The sequence below is a fragment of the Dermacentor variabilis genome, chromosome 11, assembly GCF_050947875.1.
Source record: "Dermacentor variabilis isolate Ectoservices chromosome 11, ASM5094787v1, whole genome shotgun sequence".
NCBI classification, from domain to species: Eukaryota; Metazoa; Arthropoda; class Arachnida; order Ixodida; family Ixodidae; genus Dermacentor; species Dermacentor variabilis.
In genome coordinates this window covers 118,539,796-118,566,213 of record NC_134578.1, presented here as the reverse complement: position 1 = coordinate 118,566,213, position 26,418 = coordinate 118,539,796, and the positions used below count along the sequence as shown (strand labels likewise).

General features: G+C 43.2%; 1 protein-coding gene across 1 annotated transcript in view; it reads right to left on the bottom strand.

Moving 5' to 3' along the window:
• LOC142563469 (uncharacterized) overlaps positions 1 to 24,661 on the bottom strand; it is a 31,171-nt gene extending 6,510 nt beyond the window's left edge. The window contains exons 1-4 of the mRNA XM_075674022.1: positions 24,499 to 24,661; positions 7,486 to 7,498; positions 4,989 to 5,094; positions 2,275 to 2,343 (exon numbers count right to left, since the gene is read on the bottom strand). Of these exons, the coding sequence (XP_075530137.1) occupies positions 2,275 to 2,343; positions 4,989 to 5,094; positions 7,486 to 7,498; positions 24,499 to 24,661 (351 nt within the window). The remainder of the gene's footprint in view (positions 1 to 2,274; positions 2,344 to 4,988; positions 5,095 to 7,485; positions 7,499 to 24,498) is intronic.
• Between the last annotated feature and the right edge of the window lie 1,757 nt (positions 24,662 to 26,418).

The window sequence follows — 26,418 nt, the reverse complement described above, 5'->3', positions numbered from 1 at the left end:
TTAATCACGGCAGTTGTTTAATCACAGTTACTTCCAAGTGTTTACATGTTTTAAGCATTGCTTGTGGGCATCTTGGCTACAAAACAACCTAGACCTTACATCCCAGTCTGGTGTGCAGCGTAACAAGGCTTTTATTGGAGCAACTTGATGCTTTTATATTGGTTATTCAGTTGGCATGATCTTTCACAAAAGAGCTATAGGCAATTTTGCTGCAATAACAGTACTGTTTTTACAGCATTCGTCGTGGGGAGTGCGGCTTGCCCCTTTTGCCAGAGTTCTTGCTGAACGACAATTTATTATCCGTCTGTTACATGTGGAACTTGAACAGCCTATATTTTTTTCTCCTCAATCCACACTTCTGCTGCACTTTTGCCAGCATCTCTACACAGGGTGTTTTGACTGAGGTCATACCAAGTGAGCATGCTACAAGCCTTGTGTGCATCGTTTTCATGACTCTTTCGATGACCAAATTTCATTTTCAGTGGCTTTATCAACTAAGTATCTAGCAGCAGCTGGAACATGGGTACTCATGAGAACTCGCACCAGCCTTGGTCGAATATGTCCAGCACTGCAGCACTGAGTAGTGAACCATGCTGTAAGAGTTGGCAACTAAATTGCCGCCTTGTGATTTAAACTTTTCAACTTTACAATCAGGGCTTCAATTGCCCAGCCAGCGAGCTGCAGCAAAGGTGTGAACTGAATAAAGGGAAAATCAGACATGCACCCGTTCGTAGCAATTGCTGCAAAGGAAACCCATACGGGTTCCTGGAAAGAAAAGCCTCAGAGTTGAAGAAAAATTCGCCCCGGACCAGGACGAATTTTTGGTTCGTCCCGGACCAGGATGAACCAGGAGGCTTTTCTTTCGAGGAACCCGTATGGGCTTCCTTTGTATCAATTGCTACGAACGGGTGGATGTCTGATTTTCCCTTTATTCATTACTTCTCTCCACCTTGCAGGTTTGCGCAGTACTACGTCAAAGGTGTGAACTATAGTCATCTGATGTCACATTCTGTCAGCGATAGCAGCTGATCTCTCTAGTGGTGGCCCTCAAGGCCAACAGGCATCCCTTTCTGTGCACGTGCTTGTGTAGGACTAGGCAGAAGGTGCCAGTTTGTTCTTCAGCTTTAACACTGTTCACGCTGTATCAGGAACACATTTTCTTACTCAATGCAATAGCCCATGAACCTACATAATTGCCACCAAGAGTCATTTGTCCACCATTTCCTTTGCCATGTCATTTGCTTCTGCCTTGATGTCATAGCAACTTCAGCTATATGAAGCAATGATGGTGTTTGAGTACCCACACAGCCTTGCAGTTTCCAAATCTGAACATTGCTGCATTAAAAGCTGACATGATTTGGTCTTAGCAGACAGATCAGAGTTAAAAAAGAAGCCTCAAACTTCTTTCAAAGTCATTCTAACCTTGTGAATAATCCCGTGCCTTTTCATGTCTTATTCAGCATTGTCCAAAGCAAGGTGTCTCTTAAAAATCAAAATAATAACTTTGCGAGGCCAGCTACTAGGCTACCATTGGCTCTTCAGCCAGTCTGAAGTGTCTCGCAGCCATCAAAGCAAGAGTGCAAAAAGATGACAAAGAAAAGTGTGGCAGACAAAATGTTCGTGGAAATCCATATGTTTATGGACTGTTACATTGACTCAAAAAGATCGTGGCTTCCTAATACAGTCTTGATGTACATAGTTGTGTCAGTCACGAACAGCCAGTTGCCCAGTCCTGCACAAGCACAGTGTACAGATGCCCGTGGATTAAAATTTGTTGTGTGTGCATGTGGTGCAGTGTACCACATTTCATTTTCCTGAGGCTTCAGTACACTGGCAAGACTGGTTCCTACTTCAGTAGTAGGCCCTAAGAGTATTGCAGCCCTTTGTTCATATTTTGCTGCAGATTGCATCAAATGCGAATGCAAACTATTTTGAAGGACACGTCAGTTCAGTTCAAGCAATTAGACAGAGTAACCCAAGAAATAGTTTAAGCCTCCAAAACGTCTTAATACAGTCCCTAGTTTAGTACAGGTTCTCACCTGATGTTTTGGCTTCTACGGTATATTGCTGTTGCTTGCTAGGTACTGGTGGTGTGATGTGCACACTCTCTTGTGTTGCTATAATGACAACTTGTAAAAAAGATTTTCCTTCCTAACAAACGTTTGGAGACAGTGCCTGTCAGCTCATCTTCTAACCCGTTTTTCATTCGATCTGTGCATTTACATCGAACGTAAACTACAAAATATCGGTACTGAGCATCACAAAAAAACACACCTGTGTAACGATTCTGCCGAGATCGTTGGAGTGGTCAGCCACAGGATGCAATGCAGGTAGAAAGGTATCCTGAGGTAAAGCAAAATAACAATCGTTGTAAGAAGCGGATAAAAAATTTTATTTTGTGAGGCTTTCGGCATTCATACTAATTACCACATTTGTATGTAAAATAGTTTTGCATAATAGCTGAGCAAGGTTAACGTCTCGCCCTGTGACTGTCAGCCAGTGCTACTCATGGCATTGATGGCGAATATGGCACATCCTTTCAAATGGAACTTTTGTGGGTTACATGAATTCAAAAGAACTTAGGTTTATATAATATATAACACCTGTGGTTAGAAGGATGTCTTGCATGCAGCACCAATGCCACGAGTGGCACTGCCTAACACTTCCAGGGCGAGACTTAGTACATAAACAATACAAATGTGCAACAAAGTGAACAGGTGGATAGCTGCTGCTATAACTCAAAGATTGCATGCATCTTGCAGATGTGAATGCAGCTCCCATCAGGAGCGAGTTGCCCTTTAGTGCACTTCACTTCTCTTCCTCTTTTGTCTTTATTGCATGTTGGTGCCATATGGTAATAATGAACAAAAATTAAGCACTTCAGTTCCCATTCTTGTTTTACTACATGCTGTAAAGTCATCTAAATGCGCTTAAGACTCTTGAGGATGTACTTTAGCCATTTCGTCTTAACAAAATTTTTCGCTTCACTTCACTACACCTTAATGTAGTGCGAATTCTAGACAATGCTTACACAAAAACCTACTCCACACAATAACACCTTCAATTAAAATTACAGTCTATGGCTTCGAGATTTGTACATACATACTTTATACATTTATTTATTTCATTTAATGATTTAAGATACTTTCAGGGCCCGAAGGCATTACAGAAAGGAGTGGGTGAACATAACAAAACATTTACAATGGTTTCATTGTAAATCTGTAATTTACAATATTTTCATTGTAACCATACATTGTTACAATGAAAATATAAGTGGCTGTTCTCATACGCACACTTAGCATACTGCATAACAGTCACCTGGTTCCAAAATGGTTTTTTGTTATCACACATAGGACGGCTACAACTATAAATTTAATTCTGGCAGTGACTTAAACCACGGCCATAACCTTCATAGTGCAATCAATGAAAATTTTCGAATTTAGAGCAGTTAGACATATACAGGGCAAATAGTTTTAAAGTGTTAAATAATGAACTGTTATGGAATATGGCGGTAGAAGGCCATGCGCCTGAAACAAAGGTACTGTTTATCATATAAGCACATTCTTATATTTTTGCTTACTTTCCTAGGGATTGCATCAAACAGTTTGCTTACGCGTAAATTTTGCTACATGGCTGTATCGTATTAGCCCTTATCTTTTCACATTTGGCTTACTGCAGCTTTATGCATATGCATAAAGCTACTACTGCTACTACCTTCTACACTACTACCTACACTACTACCTTCAGCTCAAGGCCAAACACTATGCTGTGCAACATACATGCATTTTACAACACCGAACAGTAGACAGAGAATGAGCAACTCTTTTAAAAAGTGCAGTTCTTTGGAGACACATTGATATATATCTGGAAACAGAGATTTTTGCTAAAATGATAACGTAATCTAATTGGTACTGAAGATAATGCATCATGCAAGAAACTTGCATTTACCGGACACCACTATAGACACTGCGACCTCTGCAGCTTCTCCACAATCTGGCACAATGTGCTCAAGCTGCCTGTAAACCCTGGAAGGGGTTTATGATACTTTAAGAAGCTCAGAAAACATGAGAAGGACCTAAAATGAAGGTCAGAGAAGCAAAGCAAATTTTTAACCATTCCTCTCTATGTTGCTATGAATGTGAAGGTGCCAGCAAATGATGTATTAGAACTGCGTTTTTAATCGTGCAATACTAGAGAGCACATTTTGGCAATAATAATGTGATAGAGAAGAATGCCAGAAACCAACCTAATGAACATTTTTCTAACCTTGCACAAGGTTTTCGTCATTATGCTGATGCACACACCTGCATACCTATACTGTGAAGTCTTGTTTCAGTTTCTTATTTTATTGTCACATAGTAATTTACATCATACACTTGTCCTGAAATACATTACGTTGGGCTCCTTCAGTATTTTTTTTTCTTACGAACACACATGCATATACAGGGCAAGCACTCAGATACTTGCAAGACTGCCACGGGATTGGCCACTCGAGGTCAACATGTTTGTACAGCGCAAAAGACGAGGACTGAAGGAAGAGCACAACACAGACGTTGTCACACACAAACACACTCAAGGCATTTTGCGAGATTTTCAGGCTTCTTTGATGCTCCTAAAAACATTATGTAGCACATATTGAGCCACAGATAGCTGTACTGTGAGATTTTCACGTTGCTCTACAATTTTATAATTGAGACATTTTATCTAATTACATTTGAGAAGTTGATTAATTGATTAAGACTAATTAGGCAATTAGGCAAAATGCAGAAAATCCAAGTATTTCCAAGAGACAGGAAACAACATTACCTAGGTTCTGTGCAGCTAGGTGGCATATTCATATCTTTTGAAGTTTGCTAAAGTTACGTGGGATAACCTGCATACCTCCTATGGAACAGGTGTCACACCAATCACTCTAAGTGATGCCGTTAAACTAGCCAGTGCGCTCAAAACATACAGGGTAAAAAAGCAAACTCTAGGTAAGAGCATACCAAGGCCTCTATTGCTGAAAAGGGAAACTGATGGGACGCGTCCGATCTCCGGCCATGAAGCTGCTTCATCCTCACAGTTGGCAATGCAACGACCGCAGCCGCAGTCCTGAAATAAAAATGAAAAATTTGACACTACAATGATCACACAGAACACGAAAAAGCTGGTCACAAGCTTATCTTGGAGAACATCTGCTGCTACATTAGGTTTTGTATATTCGTCAGTTTATTGTTAAACTAAGCTTGCCAATATTTTATATCCTAATGGCTTTGCTCTTTACAAACCAAAACCTTTGCCCAACTCATGCACTTATGCACTACTTAAGCTATGAGATGTTTACTGATTCCTTACAATGAATCGCTTCTAAGACAAATTATTTCACACAAAAGGATGCATAACTTATGAGTGTTACTGACATTGAATACCAAGGTAGTACCTCTTTATAATAGACAATGGCGGACTTCAAGCACATTTTTCTTACAGATGCAGGTTGATCGGTCTGCCTTTTTTTTTCACCAGCGGCAGAAATTTTGTTAATAATACTCGTGCAATATAGGATGACGCTGTGATGTGCGATATGATCCTGAGTTGAGAAGCACAACTTTTTTGTGTAAATTCGGCCCCTAGAATTCAAAACTAAATATCTGTACCCGATACGCAATGGCACAGCAGCAAAGTAATTAAACATTAAACAAGTCCAGGTATCCAGTGCACAGCGCCAGCTGTTGAATAACAACGTTGCACAGGCATCGACTATATAGATATAGCGCAGTATGTGCACGGCAGGCGTAGTGGCGGCCTCAGCAAAGACACAACACAACCATGGAGCGACGCACCCGTATGATCTATCGCCGGCAATGCTATCGCGTAAATTGATATATCTCGTCACGGCACGGGCACCGTTTTCGGCCCGCCGAGGTGCCGGCAGTGCCGGCGCCACTGGTACTCACCTGCTCTGGCCGCCGAGGTCAAGTGACGGCGTATCCAGTAATCTGAACCCAAGCAGGACACCTGTTACCGCCAAGCAGTACGCTAACTATAAAGAATTTCTTATATTCTAAACGGCAGCTCACGTGGCGTTGACCCGCAGTGCCACGCTTTTAATACCACAAACGCGCAGCCGACATTTGACGCCCGCAGATCAAAGTCGACGGGCGCAGGCTCTACATGCTACGCGCCGCAGTCGCGCACTGCCTGCACAATCAGCGATGTGGGCGCGAAGAGACACAGACGATAGCACGGAGCGTACTGGCAAATCTGCACAATGCGCGTTTAGTGAGCGACCTACTGCACACAATCGCACGAGCTAGGGGATTGGCGCCACGTACGCGCCAGCTAGCAGACACCGCGCACGAAGAAGCGCCGCCGGTTCTCGCTCAAATGATCGCTGTACAAACACTCACACACGCGCACCGCAGTAAACCCTTAACGAGCCGCCACATTTTCAGGCCAAAGTTAGGCAGCGAAGCTTAGCTCACCTCGCACTGCACGTAACTATTATGGTAGTGGCTTGCGCTTCGGGGAACATGTCGAATGCTCACATCCACCCAATTAAAGACGCGGCAAAGTCCCTCATCATGTAAAATCCTAATTTTTAAGTACACTCGCTTGACTCTGAGCACTCAAGTCGCCTAGATTACGACAAAGCTCGAAGAAACACAGTGATCGTGCAAAATGGTTCTGGACGGCCAACTGTCGCGCCATGTTGTACTGAGACCTTCAATAAGTCATATCAGCGCGTCTCCTCACTTAGGACGCATGCACACTCATAGAACGTGTAATAATCGTTCAAAGTCACTTACCGTGGAGTCTTGGGGGTTCAAAGCAGTGAGAAACATCAACCACGGTGGAAGAATGTGCCGTCGCTGGCAATGGCTGCTCCTTCGCGGCTTTCAACGCGCGTGCGCGCGCTACGAAGGCTTGTGCTCCTCCGCGCGTTGTTGCCACTTTCGGCTTCCTGTGCAGCGCCAAGGTGCGGCTACTCCGAACAGAAAAACAGCGCCGACACACATTGCGCGGGATATTTTGAATCTGACTGCAGAAATAATCCTACTGAAATTGTCGCTGCGGCTGACTGCCTTGTTGGTCACGGCTGAGTTATTCTTTTCTCTATTTGGCTCCTCTCAGATATGGGTGTATTTCAACACTCCCAATTTCCAGTACGCCACCGTTATTCCTCGAAAACCCCCATTTTACAACCGCAATGCCCATTCAAATGGGGTCGGGGGTACAATAATGGTTCTAGCTTATTTTACTTCTTCTCGTGGGAGTACTCATATTAAGCCAGGGGGGAAAAATGGCATATCAACTGTTAAAACGCCCATATGGGCTCATTTGTGTTTACAGTGTACCACATGAATGGAAGATGGCGTGCGTTGTGCGAGTGTATAAATCGGGGCCTCGCGAACTGATCGGCAATTACAGACCGATATCTCTAACAAGTATTGTCTGCAAAGTATTAGAGCACGTCTTGTCCAGTAACATAATGACACACATTACCAATCATAACCTCCTGAATCAGAAACAGCACGGTTTCAGGCAAGGGCTTTCCTGTACAACTCAATTAACAGAGTTCGATCATGAAGTTTGCGGTGTTTGTAGATTTTAGAAGAGCTTTTGACCTGGTGGATCACACATTGCTTGTATGTAAACTACGCTGGTTTAATATCAATGAACAAGTAATTGCATGGATTCAGGAATACCTTTCATAATCAGAAAGTGGTTTTGGCACGTAAAACCCCAAATATTATTATTATTATTATTATTATTATTATTATTATCAGGAATACCTTTCTTTGCGGTTTCAGCATGCAGTGGTAAATGGCGCAGAATCTAATGCAGCCCGCGTAACGTCTGGCGTCCCCCAGGGCTCGGTATTGGGCCCATTACATTTCCTAATATTTATAAATGACCTTCCCAACACTATTGTTTCTTCCGTAAGATTGTTTGCTGATGATCTGACAATATATAGGGAAATTACAAGCATTGCCGATACTGTTGTTTTGCAAAATGATATAGTTAAACTACAAAACTGGTGCAGAGAGTCACATATGCAAATAAACACACAGAAAACTGTCCACATGCGCTTTACTAAAAAGTGTATGCCAGAAGCCGTATATTATCTATCCGGTTCCCCATTTCAGATTGTTTCCGATCACAAGTACTTGGGTGTATTCCTCACACCGTCCATATGTTGGCACAGGCATGTTGATTTCATTACAGCAAAGGCATGCAAAGTGTTAGGATTTCTACGGCGCAATATAAAACTCTTTCCCCAGCAGGCTCGTGATCTTCTGTACACAAGCTATGTTAGACCCATTTTAGAATATGGATGTACCGTATGGGACCCTCCTACGTGTACCGACCGAGATAAACTTGAGAGAGTTCAGAATATAGCAGCACGGTACGTAATCGGCAACTATGACAGAAACCTTAGTATTACTAGCGCAAAACAAACATTAAAATGGGACACCTTAGAAAAGAGAAGGCAGGCATTACGCTTGAAACTTTTTCACAATATATTCTATGGCCAAATTGGAATAGACCGTAATAAGTATATTCTTCAGCCACATTATATATCCAGACGAACAGATCACGAGCTCAAGGTTAGGGAATACACTTGTAGAACTAAACTTTTCCAAAGCACCTTTTTCCCCAAAACCATTTTAGAATGGAATCGACTGCCTGCTGCCGTAGTTAGTATACTTAATAATGAACATTTTGCAAACTCTCTTTGAAATTTTCTTATTTATTTTACAGTGTACAGTAATTGCAGAGTTTGCTATCACTATATAGTGCTTTATTACTTAATTGTATGATGCCGTTTCCTGTGTGCTGTACATTGATATCCTGATGTACCATTTTTGTCATGTCATTGTTGCGGTCTTTTTCTCTCTTTCGCTTTCATTGTATTGTATAGTTTAATGCTGTTTATTCGATGCCATAAGCTGTTTACATTGATGTATGTAACCCCCCCCCCCCACTGTAATGTCTAAATGGCGCTGTGGGTATGAGAGTAAATAAAAATAAAAAAAAATGTCCAAGAAGGGGCACTCCGTAAATGCTTGCAGAACATACGTAATCGGTGGGGGCTTCTCGTTGCACGCGTAGGGAATCTTGAAAGTCGGCGAAGGTTCGCTCCCGCGTTGGGTGCAGTCATGGTCCACAGCAGTTTTCTTTTCCGGGCATGAGCAGAACGGTTCGGCGATGCTGCTTCAGTCGTCTGGATGCCTTTACCCTCGAGGACGACGTCATCGTTGGTCGTCTGGACGTGATTGTGGGAGGCGTCGGAAGGATTCGCAAAAAGCCGTCGAAGCCTCCTTCTGCGCGGATTGCCACCATCTTCGACAGCTGTTTCTTTCTCCGAAGAATGCGTAGAGCTATTCACCGAGGCTCCACGAGCCGCAGCTTCAGAAGTCGGGTGCTCGTACTCTTGCGAGGACGACGTTGTCGTGGTTGCGCCGTGTCTCTGACCGCACCATGACTGGGTTTGTGCTTCAACGTCGACGTGACTTCGATGGGCTTTAGTCGCTCGTCTCGACAGGTCAGAAGCTGCTGGCTGTCACCGTCGTGGCTTCGAAGAGATGCGTTGTGATTCCGGGCCTCGAAGCGTGCACCGATGAAATTATAGCGCAACCAGTGCAGCTGAACAGGCTTTGAAACCACTGCGTGCTTGAACTGCCTCTCGAGAGAGTTGCGCTGCCTTTTAAAGCCTCCCCCCCCTCCCCAAGGTGCTCTCCGCCTCTACTTTCTGAGAAGTAGCAGGAATGAGGAGGAAAGCGGTGGAGGCGTCGATGGGTTGTCGTTGATTGGCTTTCACAACGTCCGAAGGGTGCTCCAAAAGTGGTCACGTGGTTGTGCGTTTATGTGCGCGAGTAACAGAAATGGCGAAAGGGAGAGGGTAAAGAGAAACACTGAAAATTCTTGAATGTTTGCAAGAAAGAAAAGCACTAGTGACACATTCTGTAGCCCTCTATTTTGAGTTTTTTGTTAACGCTCTTATCTCCTCTCTGAATAAAACTGAAATACAGAGCTTTTTTTCCCAATAATGCCCGAACTGAAAACGCATCAAAACACGCACGATATTTGCTGCGGTGGTTGCTCCCATAGGTTTACATAGCACAGCAATCTCAGGTGCTTAAACAACCGCCTTGGCGAGTGCCCTTCAGCCTTCATTTAGCAAAAGTGAAAACACCGGGCTACAACCCTGATGCCACAAAGCTCATGCTATTTCCGGGAACCTTTTACAGGAGATAATATTGCGAGCGTATGTGTCCGAGTTTCCTGACAGGTTCAGTCTTTAAGCGATTGACTTTAAATAATGATGTTGGCGCGCTAAGTTCATGAGTTGTGTTTCACTTTCTCTCCTTGAGAAAACAATTTCATCAATGAAGATATTCGACAAAGAAAGGAGGGGGGTGGACGCGTTGTCGCTAACACGTGCCGTTTTGGCGGTACACGCTGTAATGACTTGGTTTGCATTTATACACGTTGGTACTAGTGGCCCTTCTGTCATTTCCTCATTCTACGTTCATTAAGTATAACTTTTACGCCATAATTAGCACGCAAACTGAGGCCTAACGCTTTATTACAGGGTCTCTTCTTTGTGGAATTGTTGACCTCCTTACATTTACAACTGCTGCTTACGGTCGCAAAATAATATGTTGCTCTCTTGCAAATGGCTGGGCGTTGCATATACAATTTCCTAGGAATGGCCAGCAGCACGGCGTGCAATTTTCAATGGTGGGCAAGAGAGTGTAAAGCACCTTCTCTGCCACTTGCACACTCAGCGCTCTGCCCCTAGAGCTACCCTTGGCTGCTAGGACAAAGTACGAAATCAAAGAAACCTAGCTGAGCTGGCCGCGAGTAACTCTTTTCGGATTCGTGATGCTCCGATTTAAAATATACATGTCTTATCTAAGCCTAAACGACAGAGATATAGGCGAGGTGAGTTACGGTAGCTCGTGCCTTTGGACTAACAACGCTTTTCACGCGGCGCTTTCAGGGGGCAGTTTCACCACGGCTACTGTGTCGGGACTCATATCTCACGTGACTGTACGTATGTAAGCAATAATTGTTACAAAATGACTCTATTTTCTTATTCAGATCTTCACATTAGACAGCCACAATATATGCAGCAAAACCGTCATCTTAATGTTTCAATACTTTTCGTTATAACGTAGATGTTCGCGATGATCCGTATGTTGCATACTACTGAAAGTGCATCCAATGTTTTCACTCAGGCATCTGTTTTTCTTTCTGATTATGCCACAAAACCGAGCGTGATGCCACCAACGCTCAGAAATGTAATCGGGAGCGCGCACAATGTTCTCGCACACCTTGTGTGGTATACCTTAGCGCTGAGGTGCTTCTTGTATAACGTAGGGGAATCGGTTGTAAAGGCATGTGCACGGTTAGGCACTTGCATTTAAGCTCACGAACTTGATTTGCACAAAGGTAACTTGTCCAAGCTTTCATACTTGCTTCATAAGAAGCCCACTGCACCTTCAATATGCCGGCTGCTTTTCACTCCACCAAACAAACCTTAGACCAATACAAATATTGGTGACATCATATTAAAATTCGAGTATTCAGATTGGTAACCTCTTGGCGCGGAGTACGTTTATAAGTTGTGTGCGTAATTAGCGGAGCTATGTTAATTAAAAATTGAGTAATTGATCTTAGGTAGCTAAAGAAAATGAGTAGTTTGAAAACGTTCCTCGAGATTATTTGAAGAAACATGCTTCTGTAAGAGATATGGGAACAATTTTTTTTTAATTAGAAGCTCTTATAAAGCGTAACTGACGCAGGAGAAGAATATTCTCTACAGTCACAGAAAGAACAGCGCTTCAAGACTGGACACAAAAGAGGAACCACACACACTGCGCTAACAACTTGAAACGTTGTTCTTTCTGTGATAATGAACCAACTAGTTGGTCAGTTAATCGTTGCAAACCTGTAAAGTAAACCTCACCGCACTTAGCCTTTTATGATGCGATTATCAATAGTATGGCCCTGTGCACACGTTCCTTGTGGCCAGTCCGCTTTCGATTTTTATTCACGCTGTTTCTTCAAAGCCAAGCAGTTTAAAGTTTTAGTGTCAATTAGCAGCGAACGTGTGTCGCCGACAGCTTGCTTCGTAGCAGAAGCGATGCATGACGCAATCATGGTGCAGATTTATCGCGTCGCTGGCATCAAGACAATGCGCTGCCGCCCAGGGAAGGAAAATAATGAAAGTGAAAAACTTGGTAGCTGCTCACGAAGCCACGCTGAAGATGACGGTGCCATTGTGACAAAATCTGAGGCGGCGGTATTTACCACTGTGGAGCTTTCTTTTTTCTTTTTTTACAGCGAAGCAGCTAAGTGCTATTTTTCCCACTATCGTGTCCGCTTGCAGAGCAAGATCTTGTGTTACTGCAATGTCGGGCCAACCCGCGGCGGAGGTGACGCAGGCGTCAAGCCCTCCCCATACGTTCGTCGATCCCGAAGATAACGCAACGCAGGGCCGACGAATGTGCAGTTCGCCATTAAGGGGCCCACGTACACAGCTTCACTCATCATACTCCTTCGCAGAGTGGAAGGGAATTAAGTGTTTTTCCGTTGATGTCGCTATCCGTAAGACATAATGCTATAAATGCAATGTCATTCGTTCTTGTCTCGTAGATTTAAATATGGGTTTAAATAAGCTATGTCCCATTGATCCCCAACGGTAGGTGTAAGCGCGGGAATGCTCGCTATCTCGCGCGCTCACAGACACGCACACACACAGAGATAGGACACATGTTCGCCCGTATTCACATTTACACGCACTCACACATGCACACATGCACAAAAATGTACGCACGTACACACACGGGACTGCATGCACACAAAAACATGCGTATGCTCGCACACGCATACGCGCACTCGTACGTACGCAATTCAAAAACTGAGACACAAACAGGCGCGCAAGCGCAAATGAAAGTACACAAGCACGAACGCTCAAGGCGTGTACACGCATATACACTCCCTCTCCTACCCCGTTGCCTCGCAAAAACATGCGCGTGCAAACAGACTGAATGACACTCGCTCTGCAACTACTGTTCAAACTCCAGCTGTAATAAATCGCCTTGCGATTTAAATTTTGCGCTTCTTCAAGTCAATGTCCCCTCTGCCGAGAGGGTGCAAAGCGATTTGCTCCTGTCATGTGACATGACTGCCCATCCCCGACTCAAACACTGCTTTGACGCTAACACCAATGTTCCGACTAAGTGGCATAAATGCACATGTTGTTACAAAGGAGTACCCTCTTGGCGCACACAGTCCAAACTTGTTGATAGTCGGCTATTATTTAGAAATAAAATTGTTTATAATTTTGCCCATTCAGTTACGCATGCGCGTTGCCGTGAAGTTCCACAAGATGGTTAAGGTGCAATGTCCAGAATGCCGGAGTATCTACATGCTACAAGGCGCGATAGCTTTTTTTTTTTAAATGTAACACAGTGACATGCACATGCTTGTTGTTTTATTGTTCAAGGAACAAAATCTGATAATAAAAGCGATGAGTTAAATAAGTAACCCATTACTACGTTTTAGGAAGTAAAAATTGAGAATATAATGTTTGAAAAACACTCCTGGAAAAACCAATGCTGAAACCAAATCTTGAGTTTTGTGTATCGGCTATCTGGTGGGGACCGTCGAACTGAGTCCATTGTATCGCGAAAAAAAGACTTGGAAAGGACATTTAGCACCAGCAAACAAGGACAGAAGGGAGACGACACCACAATGCACTAACTTCAGCAACTTGATTTTCAGGAAACACCCACCTATTTAACCCATGCACAATGGCGCCATCTCATCCAAATCTTAACCATCCAGAAAAGCCGTCTCTTTATATTTCATTTCATTTCATTTATTGAAGCCTTAAAGGCCCGGAGGCATTACATAAGGCGGCGGCAAACAAAGTATCAGGTACTCTTCATCACGCTAAAGAGGGAAAAGAGGAAGAAAAGATAGACGAAGAATAGAAAAGGAAACAACGCTCTGGAGGGAACCGAGCAAGCAGTAGATCATCGAAATCACTGTAAAGAAACCATAATATACAACAAAATATATAGTACATAAATACTATTAAAAACATATTATGCGTGAGAACGAATCACTATCAATTAATTACTTAGAAAGGGTCAATAAGCAAATGCATTTGAGACGAACCATTCTAGGTGTAGTGGATTGTTAGTTTCTCACGGAAAGTCGTGTGGTCGGCGGAAGAAACAATACTGTCGGGCAGAGTGTTCCACAGCGCTATTGCATTTGGAAAAAAAGAATCCCTCATCGAAGACGTACGGCACTGAATGTGCGCGATTGGACAGCTGTGGTTGAGGCGGGGAGAGATTCTAGGCGGGGGTTGTAGTCGAGGGTGTCTGGCTATTGGGTGATAGTAGTAAGAGTGAAGCATGCATAGACGCGATATGATACGACGTGATTGGAGACTGGGAAGATCGAGTGTGCGTTTTAGTTCAGTTATGCTGGTTTTACTTGAGTAGTTTGACATGATAAAGCGTGCAGCACGATTCTGAATGGCTTCTAATTCGTAGGTGAGATATGCTTGCGAGGGGTGCCAGATAGATGATGCGTACTCCAGTTTCGGCCGAACGTATGTCTGATATGCAAGTTTTTTTATAGCGGGCGATGCAGATTTCAGATTGCGACGCAAGAAACCAAGTGTGCGCGAGGCGTTTGCGCATATTGTTTCAATGTGAGTAACCCATGATAATGATGATGTCAAGTGAACACCTAGATACTTATAGCAGTCTGTTCGTGGTATTGTAGTGGAGCTTATGTGGTACGCGTAATTTGTAGCACTGCGCTTACGTGAAAAGGACATAAATTGGCACTTATTAAGGTTAAGAGGCATGAACCATTTTTCACACCATGAAACGATAGTGTCTATGTCTTCTTGTAGGTGAATGGAATCACCAGGGTTATGGATGGCGTTGTAGATGACGCAGTCATCAGCAAAAAGACGCAGTCTAGTTTTTGTGTTACATGGCAGGTCATTGACATAGATTAAAAATAACAGCGGGGATAAGCCTGCTCCCTGGGGGACACCGGATGTAACATCAGAAAGGTGTGAGTCATGAGAGTTAGCGGATGTGTATTGTACGCGTCCTTTTAAGAAATGTTCGATCTAAGTAATCAGTGATGGGGGGATTCCAAGAGTAGATAATTTGGCAAGTAGGTGATTGTGAGGGACGCGGTCGAAGGCCTTCGAAAAGTCTAAGAAGATGGCGTCAATTTGTAAGTGGTTGTCCATGTGTTGTAAGATTTCATCGGTGAATTCAGAGAGCTGAGTTTCGCAGGATAATAGTTTTCTAAAACCGTGCTGATATGAATAGAAGAAGTTAATTGATTCAAGGTAGTGCATTAGATTGGTTGCTATGATATGTTCCAGCAGTTTAGAGGGGATACTGGTTAGAGAAATTGGACGATAGTTACATGCTTTTGTTTGATCACCAGATTTATGGACGGGAATGATTTGAGCCTTTTTCCAATCGTGGGGAACTTCACCAGTACTGATTGATTGTTGGAAAAGTAAGCTAAGTATTGCACTTGACAGGGAACTGGTATTTTTAAGTAATTTGCTGCTGATTTGATCGCAACCAGCCGAGGAGGATAATTTTAGAGCCTGTATTAGCCCAGCTATTCCATCAGTGTTAATCTGGATATCGGGCATTGTGGACAGCGAGTGGCATGCTAATTCGTCAGAACTGAAGTTTATAGCAGGAGAAAATACTGACGTGAAGAAATTGTTAAGGGCTGTAGCACATTTTTCAGTGTCAATTAGTACATTGTCGTCGTCTGATAGTTTCAGCTGAGTTTGGCGCTTAGGCGGGGAGATAATCTGAAAGAATTTACGAGGGTTCGACTGAAGGATTGATAAGAGGTCAGTTGAAAAAAATTTGTTTTTGGAAGCTTTCAATTCCTTGATGTATTTTTTGACGCTTAGTTCGTACCTATCCCAAGCTCTGTGGTTATTAGTTAACTTTGCTTTCCGATAATGGTGTTTTTACTTATTAAGTAGACGTTTTAGGTGCTGCGTGAACCACTGGTTATTTTTGTCGGTATTTATAAGGATAGTAGGGATATATATGTTTTTTAAGTTTATCATAGTGTTTTTATATAATTCCCAATTGGCGTTGACCGAGCGAGCAGAGTATGACTGTCGAAAATCTTCGTAGAAGTGTGCAAGTTCGCGGTTAAATGCGTCGAAGTTAGCTTTCTTGTAGTCAGTGATTAATTTTTGCGTTGGGGCTTTCTTTTTTAATGGCAATGAAATGCCGATATGAAGTACGTTGTGGTCGCTAATGCCAGGGAGCGAAGTCAAATTTTTTATGTTTTCCGGGCTAGATGTTAATAAGAGATCCAGGGTGTTGTCGCCCCTAGTTGGGCATCTTATTATTTGGTGGAGGTTAAAGTCTAGTGTTAATTCAAGAAACTGTTTGGGTTCACTACAGGGTGTCCTGTTGGGTACTGAAAGTAGTGGCCAATTGATGCTTGGATGATTAAAGTCTCCAAAAAGGAAGATAGGTGTAGCGGGCATATCTTTTTTTATTTGTTCTAAAGAGAGGCGTAAGAAATTGCAAAATGAGGGGTTACTATCTGGTGGACGGTAACAGATTCCAAACACTATTTTGCCAATTGTAATGTGCTGGCTTACCCATGTTAGTTCGATGTTGTCGTCGCGATTTATCAGGGATGACGGTAAGCTGTCTTTAACGGCGATTAGTACACCTCCCCCTCGCCTATCATGCCGATCGCGTCGGTAAACTGTTAAGTTAGGGTAGGATGGAAAAACTTCGTGGTCGCCGACGTCCTTATTTAACGACGTTTCCGTTAGTAAAATCATATCGGCTGTGGTGTCGTCTATGAAGCTTTCGAGTTCGTCACGTTTTGGAATTATACTGCGGATGTTAGTGAAAACCACGCTTATGTTAAAAAATGAATCAGGGCGGCTTTTGAATGAAGCAGGCACGTAATTTCTTGTTTGTCACTGCGGCTGGTCAGATAAGGTATCAGTCGGAGCTGGTATTTGATTGCTGTTAGGTGTTGTGGTATGTTCAATGACTCTATCGGATGTAGTATCATAAAAATAGCATCTGCTGCCTACATGCAGCTTGTCCAGGCTGAGCTTAAACGCGCATTTTTGGGGCTTGATGAATTTTAACAATTTTGAGCGTGCAAGGCGCGCACTTGGGGCAAAATCTTCTCTGACGGCAAAACATGTACCTTTTAGCTTACGCCCACATGCCATTATGTTTTCTCTCGTCTTGAAGTGGGCCAGTTTTACTACTATAGGGCGTTTTTTTGTTTCAGAGAATCTTCCAAGTCGGTGTGCACGCTCAATATCGCTGGCGTTCAATGTTAAACCAAAATTATTTTTGCATAGGTCTAGAATTTTGTTCTCTGAATCACTCCAAGGTTCTTTATCGGAATCGTCAATGCCAAAAAAGAGCAGGTTGGCTCGCCGCATACGGTTGTTGGCGTCAATGTTCGCGGCTTTCAGGGTAGTGATGTCGTGCTGTAGTCGGCCGATAATGTTAACAGTGGTTGAGGTGGTTGGATCTTGTTGGTCTGAATCTGAGATGTTTGAGCGGCTCATAATTTCAGCTATAAGTTTGTCTTGGGTAGTTTGGGTTGTTTTGATTTGCTCAAGCTCTACACGAATTGCGGCTTGAACACTTTCTAATCGTTTGAGAGCGTCGAGGATAGGCAGGAGTTCAGCAGTAGGGGATGGACCGGGGTTAACCTCAATGTCACCGGATAATAACAACATAATTTCACACAGAAAATCGAAGGCGAACGCATCGCGACAAAACAACACCACACCGCGACACTTCAAGTCGTAGGGGCACGACACCGCCACTATACATCTATCATCACTTCTGAATTCATTAGAATGGGTTAGATAACAAACCTGTAAGGTTAGGAGCGTTGTGAACATCGTTGTTCTGGCGGTGTTGTGCCCCGTGTAGTCGGCGATTCCTTGCTGTTTATATTGAGCGCAATGTGGTCCCGTGGTTGCTGACGTCGGAGAGTTCCAAGGTTGCCAGGCGATGTGCCGGGCTCGTGCTGGATACAGGCGGCTGATGCCATTAGGCTTGATAGGAGGCAGTGGGGTTGGCGGAGAACTTGTTTCGTGCAGGTAGGCGGTTCCAGGTGGGCTTTCGGCGGTCAGGGAAGGGCATACGGGTCCAGGTATCAGGTACGTCAGTACCTGTAAGGTTAGGAGCGTTGTGAACATCGTTGTTCTGGCGGTGTTGTGCCCACAAGTCGACCGAAGGGGCACTAACACACGTGTCGCTATTCCGACTTTAGCGAGATATAAGAAGGAAGAAGAAGCATGTGCTTGCTGCGGTATAGCTAGGAAAACTATGGAGCATGTTTTATTAGAATGTGAAGACGTTCACCCAGCGATCGATTTAGGCACCACTGGCCTCCTTGAAGCCCTTGGGTTCAGCGAGAGCGGGGGAAAGTCAACATGTCCGCAATAGCCATTAGTAAGAGGCGATTGGAGGATTGGTGGAAGAAACGTAGGGAAACGACAAAAAACGGAGACGTACAAAAGCACAGTTCGCTATAGGGGATCAGAAAATTTGGGTGTGGTAGTCCATAGTGTTTTTTTCTTCTTTTTTATTCTTTAACCTAGGTAGGACATTAGGCAATATAATAGCAAGAGCTTGGTGGCGGAACCCACCACCATTTATTTTATTTTCTTACTCACAACATATGTGCAACGCATCTGTGCGAAAACTTACCTTTTTATATTCAAGCGGGCCAGAGTGCCATGCCACGCGACAGTTCTGTTTCGGCAAAACAAAAATAGACAGTAAAATGTGGTTTACTCAAGGTTTTTTTAGGCAATCTATCGCACAGCAAGGCATTCAATACACAATACAGTATAGCTGAGCTGAATATCCCATTAGTCAGTACAAATGGACGCATTTTGTACTACGATCATACATAGCTAAGACAGCTTCCTACAATTTCTCATAGACACAATACTACAGAGACCATGTTTATTTGCTGTGCGCAACACAACTCTACCAAAGCAATATCGGTCGCAACAGTAATTTGCGAATAATAATAAAATTATCAAGAGCAGCAGATCCACATTTTTTGCATACCAGTAACAAACGCTCCCTTTTTTATTCCATTCAACTGGTGTACTTGCTAGTCCAAACAGCATCCTATACCTAGCCAATGTTGGGCATGGCTCTCCTTGTGCTAATATGAGGATAAATATCTAGCAAATCATATTAAAAATGTCTCTAACTTTTTTGTCCTATGGGGTTTTGTTTCGCAATAGATCGTGTAAGACCACTAGAGCTTCATCCAAGTCATGACATTGCGAACAAGGTATCAATACGGAATTCCTCGCAAGCACACGGAAGATGTTTCTTAAAATTTGTAATGCACTTCGTTTATTCTATCGGCATCTAGGCATAAATAGCCCACTTCCAAGACAATGACAACAAATAGCGCTATGTTCTTATGGGGGGAGGGGCAGTAAATGCAGAAGAAGCATTTGTCAATCGCCGGTTGGTCGTCATTATAGAAGTCGGGCAGGGACAGAGTGAGGCACAAATGTATCATTGGATGCGTAGCTTCGGGACATGGGGAATTTAAAAGCAAGTTGGCTACATTCAATGCGTCAGGGTAACCTGGCACATTGTGTTTGAATGGTTGTGTTTCGAATGGTTGTGTTTTGAATGGCTGTGAACAATTGTGTTTTGAATGGTTTTCAAGACCTTCCTCCAACACGCTCAATGTACAGTACACACTTCCTTTAACGTAGCCTATAGGCTTATAAAAGGGTGAACAGCGCACACGAACGGCGACAGAGAGAAGACCAGGATACAGCGCACTGTCGCCATCCGTGCGCGTTGTTAACCCTTAAAGACGCTCTATTAACTAGCCCACCAAGCCATCCTATAGGCTGAGTTACGAGCGACCTGTTTGAAGCCTACACTGTAAACGAAAATATACCCAGCTGGGAGGTTTTGCAGATATATGTTCCCGTTAAACTCCGATGCCTAACCATATACTCCGACACATCTGAGTGCATGAGGCATTAACTTTTATTATACTCCGTACGGTGAAGGACGGAATGTAACAGCATGCATTCTCCGGTTATACTCCGATAGCCGGTTATACTCCGATAGTTTTTAACTCCGCGCTCTCGAAGGAAATACTCCTCACCATGGCTGTGATTGGCTGCCTGAGGAATGACGTCAGCGGCCTCTCTAGCACCTAAAATCCAACATGGCACTATTGAGTTACGCTGGGATGAAGCAAAATGTAGGCCTGGCCTTCAGCCGCGCTTGTAAAACAAAAACAAAAAAAAGTTTGGGGCTTGATGCGATTATTTCGAGTGGCGACCAGCATCAACGAAGGTTGTCGTCGACTGTAGCAAACGTTTGTGTCTGGTGCGAACTATTACACGTGCGACATTGTCGTGCAGTGACCGACACAGCTGGCCGGACTGATGGCTTCGATCTCGCAAATGTGTGGTGCACGGATCGCGTTTTCTCGCGTGTTTCCCAAATGCAGTGGCCACAACTGATAATTTGCTAATGATAAGGTTATCCTGAACTTCATATGCTGCAGCACTGCCGAAATGTGCGCATGTGATCGCTTTACTGAAACGTTAGTAACGCTGTGCGTTCCCCGTCGTGGACCAGCGGGAACCTTCGTGTTCGCGGACGTAGATATCATGCAAGCCTCGAAAGAGAACTGACAGGAAGAATGAAAAAGCTTCTCTGTGCGTGTGTGTGTTGCTGTGCCGGGCACAGCGATCTCATCACAATCGAGTGCTCGTGCCCGCCGACTTGGATACCTACATACGTTTGGAATCATTCCTGGCTTCTGTAACATACCAGCGCCGATGTGCATGCAACGAGTGTTGGCTTAGTGTTACAAACGGAGCTTTTGCGCGAATGATCGTTTTTTTTTCTTTCTTTTTTCAGATGAGGGAGTGTTTGATCTCCGTTGTGTCTATATCATGCGCTTGTAAGAACATGTATTTGAAGTCCGACAGCTGAATTTACGGTAAGCTGATGCTCAGGTGGAAAACTCGTCTTGTAGTGACTCGGGTAGTGTAGACCGTGTTTGTGTCTATTATAAATGATCGCTGGGTTGTTGTTTTTTTTCACCTTAGCATAAGTACGCAAGTTTGCATTGTTAAATTTCCTACAGCGTACTGTTTATAGTAAATGCGTCGACATGTAATACTTGAGGAGACTAGTGGTAATATGCATAGCATTGACATGATAGCACTGCCTTCTGCTTTTAGCCTTTTTTCTATTGTATGTGCAGAGCCCTATGGTGATGGTGCTATAAACTGTTTTCATATCAAGAAAATTACATTGCTGATCCCATGACCCTTCATTGAAATTACATAATTTCTGTACTGCTGTGTGCATTCCTTATGATCATATAATAAATATTGAAAGACAATGTCTCCAGTTATGTTGAATGGTGCAAAGCACCCTAAGTGCTTTGCGCTGCCCTGCAAAGTGTTATTGCTTTCTTGTCTGGGTTGCCATCTGAAATTTTATGCTAGTGCTGTTGACAGTGTGTTCATTTTTCTGCAGCTCTCATTGGTGGTGGGAGTGAGAATACTAAATAGGGCCTGAATGCTGCTTGAAAGCTGGCATTGTTGTGCCACTGCAGGCTTGTAACTAGGAGCTGGCTACCTCTTCAGCAGTATTTCACTTCTACACACACTGAGCCAATAAATTTGTCACTAACGTTACTCAGTCAATATCGTTCACAGGTTTACACTGTATCCTGCACCATGCTGGCATTTTCAGCAGATTTGTGTAGACTGCTATAGCCCATACTGAGTAACAAAGCAAACATGACTGAATCACTGAACCTGTTAAGAGACTACAGCCTTGTTCACAACATGCATTGTATGCACAGCAGATGTCCTTTCGACACTCCAGCATCAGCAAATTCATCATAAAAATAACCTGCTATACGAATGAAATCTGACATTTCCCTGCCATAACTACATTGTTTCGTCATTCAAGTGCTAGTATTTTTTTCTTGTTCAGGGGCTGATGGGTTATATACTAAAATGAGACAAATATTATTTTTGTTCAGGTTTAGGCTATAGTTCAATAATGACATGCAGCTATCATTGGAAAGACTGTCATGTCACATTACATTCAAAGCTGCTGCTTTCCTGATAGCAATACCTTGCAGTGCTTGTGGTTTCACCTTAAATAAACTTCAGTGTCAATGAATTTTCAGGTAGGTAATTGTTAAAAGTGAAGCTTTTTCTTTGCCTCCCATCCCATGGTTCTGTCTGGGTGGGTTGCGGGTCGTGTTCTTGCCAAATAGATTCAACCTTATTCTTAAAAAAACATCCAAAGGCAGGATTTGAACCTCCGTCCGCCAGCCGCAGCAGCCGCATGCTCTAACGATTTGACCACAAAGGTTATTCTTTTTCCTTTATTGCTTGTTTTGACCAGAAAATATGGTACAACTGTTAAACAAGGCAGTCTGTCTTTGCTGGCAGAAATGGATTATAATTTCTTCAATGCAATCAAGTCATCAAACACTAATGCAATATGGCAGTGCAAGCAGCACCCTATCCACTTGTCCGTACTATCTGTCGGCTCAACACTTTCTATGAAATTTTCCCTACTGAGCGAACACTCAAAGCAGCATATCTACCCTGCATGGGGGATTGGCCAAAAAGCAGATGGTACATATCATGCAGCCAACAAACTCTTCAATGTAATCTCCACTTGTTGACGATTATGATTTCCATACTATGACACATGCCATCAACAGAGTAATTAGCAAAGAAGCGTGTACACATTTAGATTATGACGATATTTTGCATACAATGGCACATACCTATGTCATGTGATTGGCTGAGGAATAGGCAGTGCATATCGTGCCATCATCAACTAGCTTTATGAGATGATCGCTGCATGTTCTTAATGACTATAATTGTCATACTACAGCACATATACACAATGGACAATCAGCCAAGAAATGACTGGTACATTTAAAATATTTATAAACAAATACAAGCCAATATAAATTCTTCTCTTCTGTATTCACAAAAGCAAGTATTACTAATTTGCCTATTGTAGCAGACCTAGATTACTGGTACATGGAACCTATTGACAATACTATTGATGATATTGTTCAGCTTCTTAATAACTGCAAAGCTTCGTCTTCAGCAGGTATTGACAATATTAATTCTAAATTACTAAAGAATTGTTTCAATATCCAGCAAGTTTTTATTCCACATTTTTCATCAATCTTTGATGACAGGTCAGATACCCCAAGATTGGATAACAGCCAAAATCATACCCATCTTCAAAGACGCTGACAAAAATTTGGCTCACAACTACAGACCAATATCACTAATGTGCATATGCTGTAAAATGATGGAACACACTATTGCATCTCATGTTTACCATCATCTAGAATTGAACAACTTCATTTTTCATAATCACCATGGTTTCAGGAGAGGTTTGTCAGGCGAAACGCAGCTGCTTGAATTTAGGAGAGATTTACATTTTAACATGGACTCAAACCTTCGAACTGACAGCATCTTTCTGGATTTTTCTTAAGCTTATGACTGCATAGCCCATTGTCGCCTGTTGTTGAAGTTATCATCATTAAAACTTGATTCACTAACTCTATCCTGGCTTCAAAATTTTCTTTATAACAGGCAGCAGTTTACTTTTGCTAACAGCTTCTCCTCTCCCCTTTCAGATGTTCCATCCGGTGTACCACAAGGAAGCGTTCTTGGTCCCTTACTCTTTCTGATATACAATAATGACATACGCAATAACTTATCATCATGCATGCGCATTTTCGCTGACGACTGCATTATCTATCGTTCTATTAACAGCTGTGATGACCACCTAATCCTCAAAAATGATCTTAATCAAATTATTAATTGGTGTGACACCTGGCTAATGACTAAATTCATCAAAATGTAAAGTGATGTCCTTCACCCACAAACGCACTAACTTGGACTATTCGTACTGTATTAAAAAAGGTCCCATTATTTCGGACCTCATCATTTAAATATCTAGGCGTAAATCTTTCAGCAAACCTCTCCTGCACTTCTCACGTTACCACTATCTGTGCCAGTGCTTCTCGATCACTGGGTTACCTGCGACGTAACCTTCAGAAATCACCTCCACTTATCCGCAAACGGGCAATTCAAACATTTGTTCGCCCTCAACTTGAGTTCGCCGCTCCAGCCTGGTTTCCCCACCAAAATTACTTAACATGCTGGAATCAAACCAAAATAGAGCTGCACGTTTTATTTCCCGAATTATGACTACTGTTCTAGCGTAACTCAAAGATTCGTCTTTCACTTCAGCTGATAAGCAATCGTCGCGACATAGCCCTTTTGTCATTATTTCATAAATATGCCCACCACACTAACAAACTGGGCTCGGTGGCACGACAGCCATGACAACAGCCGCTTACCTGCGACGCCTTTTCGTTCTGCAGGTTTTGCTTTGGTGTGGCCCTCGACCACGCGACAACGGATGCACTGGCGACATCCCGGAGGTCTCCTGGCTCCCGGCTTGGTCAGACGCAGCAGATGACCTTGATTTGCCACACCGGACGAAGCGCAGCCCACCGACATCACGAGGGACTGCTACATCGCCGCCCCAAGATCCGTTTCACGAACCACCACCTTGGCTCTCACAACTGCGCCCCCTGGTTCTACCGTTACCAAGCCACCAGATAACGTCGCCTTTTACCCAGGACTATATAAGTGTGACACCGTGCAGCGCGGCATTCTATGGGCTCGGTGGCACGACAGCCATGACAACAGCCGCTTACCTGCGACGCCTTTTCGTTCTGCAGGTAAATTATCAGTATTCATTGTATGGCCGACGTACTCGTTATATGGCCCTTGTTGTGCTGCCGAGCCCACAGTGTTGTATTGATATTGCTTTCGATTGTGCACGTGTCCTTTATCAACTACTAATTCTGTCCGGAGACGTCGAGTTAAACCCAGGTCCAAGCACCCGTGCAAGCGAAACGCAAACATCCAGTGACATAATACAGCACTGACTGAAATTCAATCTGGCCAAGCTTCACTACTAAAAGAAATGAAATCCCTGCAACGTAAGCTGTCTCAGAGCGACAGCGCTATACAGGAGATTAAAGACCGCCTTGTCAAAATTGAAGAAGACTGCGCATCCCTGGTAATAATAAAAGAACAAGTTCACGATATCCGGACACTTGCCGATCAAAATGCAAAAGATATATCATTGATTAAGGCCAGGCTGGACGACTCGGAAGACCGCGCGCGACGCTCAAACCTAGTATTCTTTGGATTACCAGATCGCGAACGTGAAACGTGGGCCGAGTCAGAATCGTTAATAATAGATCTATGCCGTAAAGAATTAAATATAACTATTCAGTCGGTGGACATCGAACGCGCCCACCGCTTGTGCAAATTCAAAGTAAACAACAACAGGCCAATTATTGTAAAACTTTCACATTTCAAAGTAAAAGAACAAATTCTTTCACAGGGTAGGAAACTGAAGGGCACTGAATATAGAATTTCAGAAGATTACTCTCCTAACACTCTAATAGCTAGAAGGCGTTTAGTCGAATTCGCCAAGACACAACAGAAACCATTCAAGCTCCGACATGACAAGCTAACTATTTGAAACAAAGCTTACACGTTTGACCGCAACGCCCAAAAGGTTGTCCATCGTGCTTTAAATGCCTAGGCCCCAGCAATGCTAACTCCAAGAAAAATTGTTTTTCGTTTGTTTTTACTAACATTAGAAGCATTTTTCCGAAGCTTGACGCTCTCAGTAATCTTGCCGACACAACAGTGTCTGACCTAATTGTTATTACTGAAACTTGGCTGAATTCTACAATAGAAGACTCTGAAATATTGTCATTTTTCCCTAATTTCAATATCTTCAGACATGATCGAACTACCAAACGTGGTGGCGGCGTATTCATTGGCGCTCATAAGGACCTTCAATGTACTGAAATTAAGACATCATCCTCCCTAGAAATTCTGTTCGTCCTGTGTAATGCCTCTTACCCACCCACAATAATCGCAGTCTGCTATCGCCCCCCTGGTAATGATCCTAACTTTGTTGCGGAATTCCACGAAACATTGCGTTCGGTAACTGAATTGCATCACCACTCTCCGATGTTACTGTTCGGTGATTTTAACTTCCCCGCCATAAACTGGACTAACCTAACATCAGCAACTTCGCAACACAGTACCGAAAGCGATTTTGTTAACTCCTGCCTAACCATTGGATTAACGCAACTTGTCACTGAACCTACACGTCAAAGTTGTAATTCTTCTAACATACTCGACCTCATTTTTGCTTCTGATCCTGACAAAGTTTATGCAATGACGCA